Source organism: Diadema setosum, chromosome 11 (genome assembly GCF_964275005.1).
Source record: "Diadema setosum chromosome 11, eeDiaSeto1, whole genome shotgun sequence".
Taxonomy (NCBI): domain Eukaryota; kingdom Metazoa; phylum Echinodermata; class Echinoidea; order Diadematoida; family Diadematidae; genus Diadema; species Diadema setosum.
The window spans coordinates 150991-154569 of record NC_092695.1 but is presented as its reverse complement, the minus strand read 5'-3'; the positions used below and the strand labels follow the sequence as shown (position 1 = coordinate 154569).

General features: G+C 44.1%; 1 protein-coding gene across 1 annotated transcript; it reads left to right on the top strand.

Moving 5' to 3' along the window:
- The first annotated feature begins 649 nt into the window (after window positions 1-649).
- LOC140234894 (uncharacterized) lies at window positions 650-3138 on the top strand. Its single transcript, XM_072314935.1, has 3 exons — window positions 650-783; window positions 916-1610; window positions 3104-3138. Exons 1-3 carry the CDS (start codon window positions 650-652, stop codon window positions 3136-3138), a joined length of 864 nt encoding a protein of 287 aa, XP_072171036.1.
- The last annotated feature ends 441 nt before the right edge of the window (window positions 3139-3579 follow it).

The window sequence follows — 3579 nt, the reverse complement described above, 5'->3', positions numbered from 1 at the left end:
ATATTTAGATTCCTGATACAATCGGTACTAATATCCATTGATTTCTGGTCAACCTTGACCAATATCATGGAAATGCACATGTGCCATTTTAAAGTTAAAATTCTGTGTGCGCGTCTATGTGTAAATATACATAGTGAAAAACAAAATGCTTGTGTTTATTCTTCATAGCTCAAAATTTAGGGGAGCCACCTGTTTTTTTACTTCTGGAGTCTCCGAAAGAGACTACATTGAGAGACCCGCTTTGCGCACACGCAGTCATATCGCTTTTCTACGCACGAGTATTCGAACGTGGTTCCCCTATCGCAGTCGAAAATTCTTATTTTTTATCGCGTTTTTGCGGTACTAACGGTTCTAGAAACCAGCAGTTAGTGGAATTTAGATTTCCACAATCTCCCTATATTGTACAATGATTATTCGGTGCTTAGCAAGGCGGCAAGCACAGCCTCTTCTAGCGGCCTCATTCCACGAAAGTCACGCGGTGGCTACATCATGATGGAGGCACAACAGCTCCAACAGCTGCATCATCCGACTAAGCCCGGCGCAGCGGAAAGCATCAACGTTGTTTGCGAAGAACGCTCCTCTCAGACAGACAAAAAAGTCAAGCCGAAAAAAGAAACTAGTTAAGTCGGATACGGTTTCCGGTACGAACATGGCGGGTAAAGTGCCGCAATCGAAGCAGGGCCCAAAGACGGCCGAAAAATCCTCGGATGTCGAGGACAGACTATCGAGACTGGAAAGTCTTCTGAGTAAAGTGGTCGACGCGCTGCCCAGTGTAAACTCCACGCCGAAACCGGCATCGCGCCATTTTGTGGCGTACGATGAGGCGCACAGCGCCGGACAGTGTGAAATTCCTATGGAAACTGATTTTCAACAGTGCGGGGAGCCGCACGTGCGTGACACGGGTGAAGCCAACAGGGAAGAAGGCGAATTTGCGTCAGACGCGGCAGACATGCAAGAAATTCCCGTTCTTGCAGCAAAATTTGCCAAGCCGGGTGATACGGGGCTACCGCTGGACGAGGACTTAGCCAGCTCTACTACTTACCTTATCATCCACCCGCTAGAAGAAAAAGTGTTGGAAGAGACGGCATCTAAGTATCCAGCCCCGAGCAACTGTGTTTACCTCGCTACACCGAAGGTGAACAGCCCGATCTGGGATAACCTACCGCAACACACACGCAGTAGAGATGCTAAGTTACAGCGTGTGCAGAAGTCGCTGACGAAGGGCCTGAGCGCGCTAATACAGTCCTTCCCATCACCTCGGCTGACCGACACACAGCAGGACACATTGGCGTTGCTGTGCAATGCCAATTTTGAACTCAATTCGTTGAGGAAAGAGCTTATCAAGCCGGACATGGCAGCCACTTACTCTCATCTTTTCAAACCTTCCGCTCCCGTCACTAAATTCCTATTCGGGGATGAATTGGGAAAGAGAATGGAAGATCTCAAAGAGGAGCAGAAAGCTGCATCAGGGGTGATGAGAAACCGAATTTCGCGGCCACAGTTTATTACGTACCACCTGTACAGGGGAGCAGCTTTCTCCAAGCGACAATACAGAAGTGCCGGCTGGACTGCAAGTTCAGCTGCTTCAACACACAGACCAACAGCCTGCGGTAGTAGCAGGCCTTTTTTAGGTCAGCGCCCACAGTGGGGTCACATTATTATCATTATTATTGCATATTTCAAAAGTAGAATTGTAAATAACATTTTAAGTGTCAATAGCTACGTTCAGACGAGGGCAGTTTTGGTTGGAGTAACTTCGGGGGAAGGGTCGGCGGAAGCTTTGGTCGGAGTAACTTCAGAGGAAAGGTCAGAGTAGTGCCCATCTGAACAAGGTCATAGTAACTTCCTCCGGTCGGAGGAACTTACCACGACCTCTTCCTCCGACCAAGATACTCCTGAGTTTTCTCAGGAGTATCTCGCTACCACGACTAGTCAGTCAGAGTAAAATGCCCGTGCGGACAAGCCCTGAGAGTATCTCTGAACTTACATACATTATGACCTAGGTAAAACTTCCGGGGTCAAATTTCAATATTGAGATTTTGTGAGTACATGTTCACATGTAGTGTAATTCTAACCTAGTCAATCGCGATAAAGCTAGCGCTCAGAAATTTCCATCAACAAGAATGGAGAAGACAAATGCCGCTGGTAAAAAACAATCGTATGGTCGACGTGCGCGGTGCTACCACTTCCGGAAGTTACACCGACACTCCACGGTGGTCCCCGCGTAGGCCATGGTAAATTGGTCGGAGTTTCTTCCCACGACCGTCGTGTGGACACAGGGTCGTGGTTGTATAAATTTGAATTTTAATTGCTGCACCATAAAATTTTACTCCAATAAGAAATACGTCTGAACATGGCTTATATTTCAATGACAGTAGCATGACGTCATAGTCATTGCAAAAAAAGGTGGAATTTAGTTTCACGACTTAATGTTTGACATTCGTTTGCACGTATCTCAGTCATTTCTGTCAACATTCTCCCAAATTTGGATATGTTATACTTTGGACAATTGTCTTTCAAGTCAGCATCATTGTGTTTTAATTTGATGATGTCAGCATAAAATTGAAAATTGTGATTTAAGTTTGCGTGTTACAAGTACAATTGTGTACATGTATGGGAGGTGATTTTTCCCCCAATTACAATTGTACAGTGAGTATTGACTTGACTTCACATTCTGGAAGCTGTACTCAATTGATTTTGTCCCATTTCCTCTGAAAGTTTATTGCAACTTTGCCCTACTACAAGCAAAGACTTTGTCATGACAGAGTTCACCGCTCATAAACATTTTCATGAGAACTATTTTCATAAACTCTAAAAAGACAGTTGTGAGTATTCATGTACTCTCATGCACTGGGGTTGACGCTGTGTGTAGAACAGGATTATTTGATACAGTCTTGTGCACAATATGTGTACCGGTAAATCAGTATGTTGCTGCATGTAGCCCCTGAGCTGCATCCGCCCAGTCATAATATGCATGCATGTATATAGAAGGCTATTCAAAGGATTCAATCCTGAGCCTTAGGAGATTCATGTGATGTACAGTATCCCTGGGATGGTCAGTTAACTGCAATCTGGATTAAATTTGTTATGTTTCTGCTTCCAGTGATCATTGAGTTTAGACTTGAAGCTGTTCACTGATGTTTCCTCGACAGCTTCTGCACAAAGGCTATTCCAAATACAATTGTATTTGCTACTCTCTGACTGAAAGAGTTCAACCTGTTACTAACTAGTTCAATCACCTTCCTTTATACAACTTAAACTTATGACACTGTATAACTTGATCATTGATGACAAAGAGAACAGCTGGATCAAAGTCTTCCATATCATGCAAACTCTTGAACACTTCAATCATATCTGAACATTCATGCCAATACCGTATGGATGGAATCCCAAAATATTTGAGTCTCTTAGGATATGGCAACAATTTTACTTCTGATGCCAACTTTGTTGCTCTCCTCTGAACTGATTCAAGCTTTTTCCATCACTCTTTGAAAGTTTGTTCCATACACAAGACCAATATTCCAAGAGTGGTCTAACAAAGGCCTTATACAGTAGGACAAACACTTCCATAGTCACAGA

What these genes read in the sequence shown, in the direction of transcription:
- LOC140234894 (XM_072314935.1), top strand. Translation starts at nt 650, where the DNA reads ATGGCGGGTAAAGTGCCGCAATCGAAGCAGGGCCCAAAGACGGCCGAA. An exon ending in CTGCCCAGTGTAAACTCCAC is followed by an intron (nt 784 to 915) that starts GCCGAAACCGGC and finishes TGAAGCCAACAG; the next exon opens with GGAAGAAGGCGAATTTGCGT. An exon ending in ACACAGACCAACAGCCTGCG is followed by an intron (nt 1,611 to 3,103) that starts GTAGTAGCAGGC and finishes TTCTGCTTCCAG; the next exon opens with TGATCATTGAGTTTAGACTT.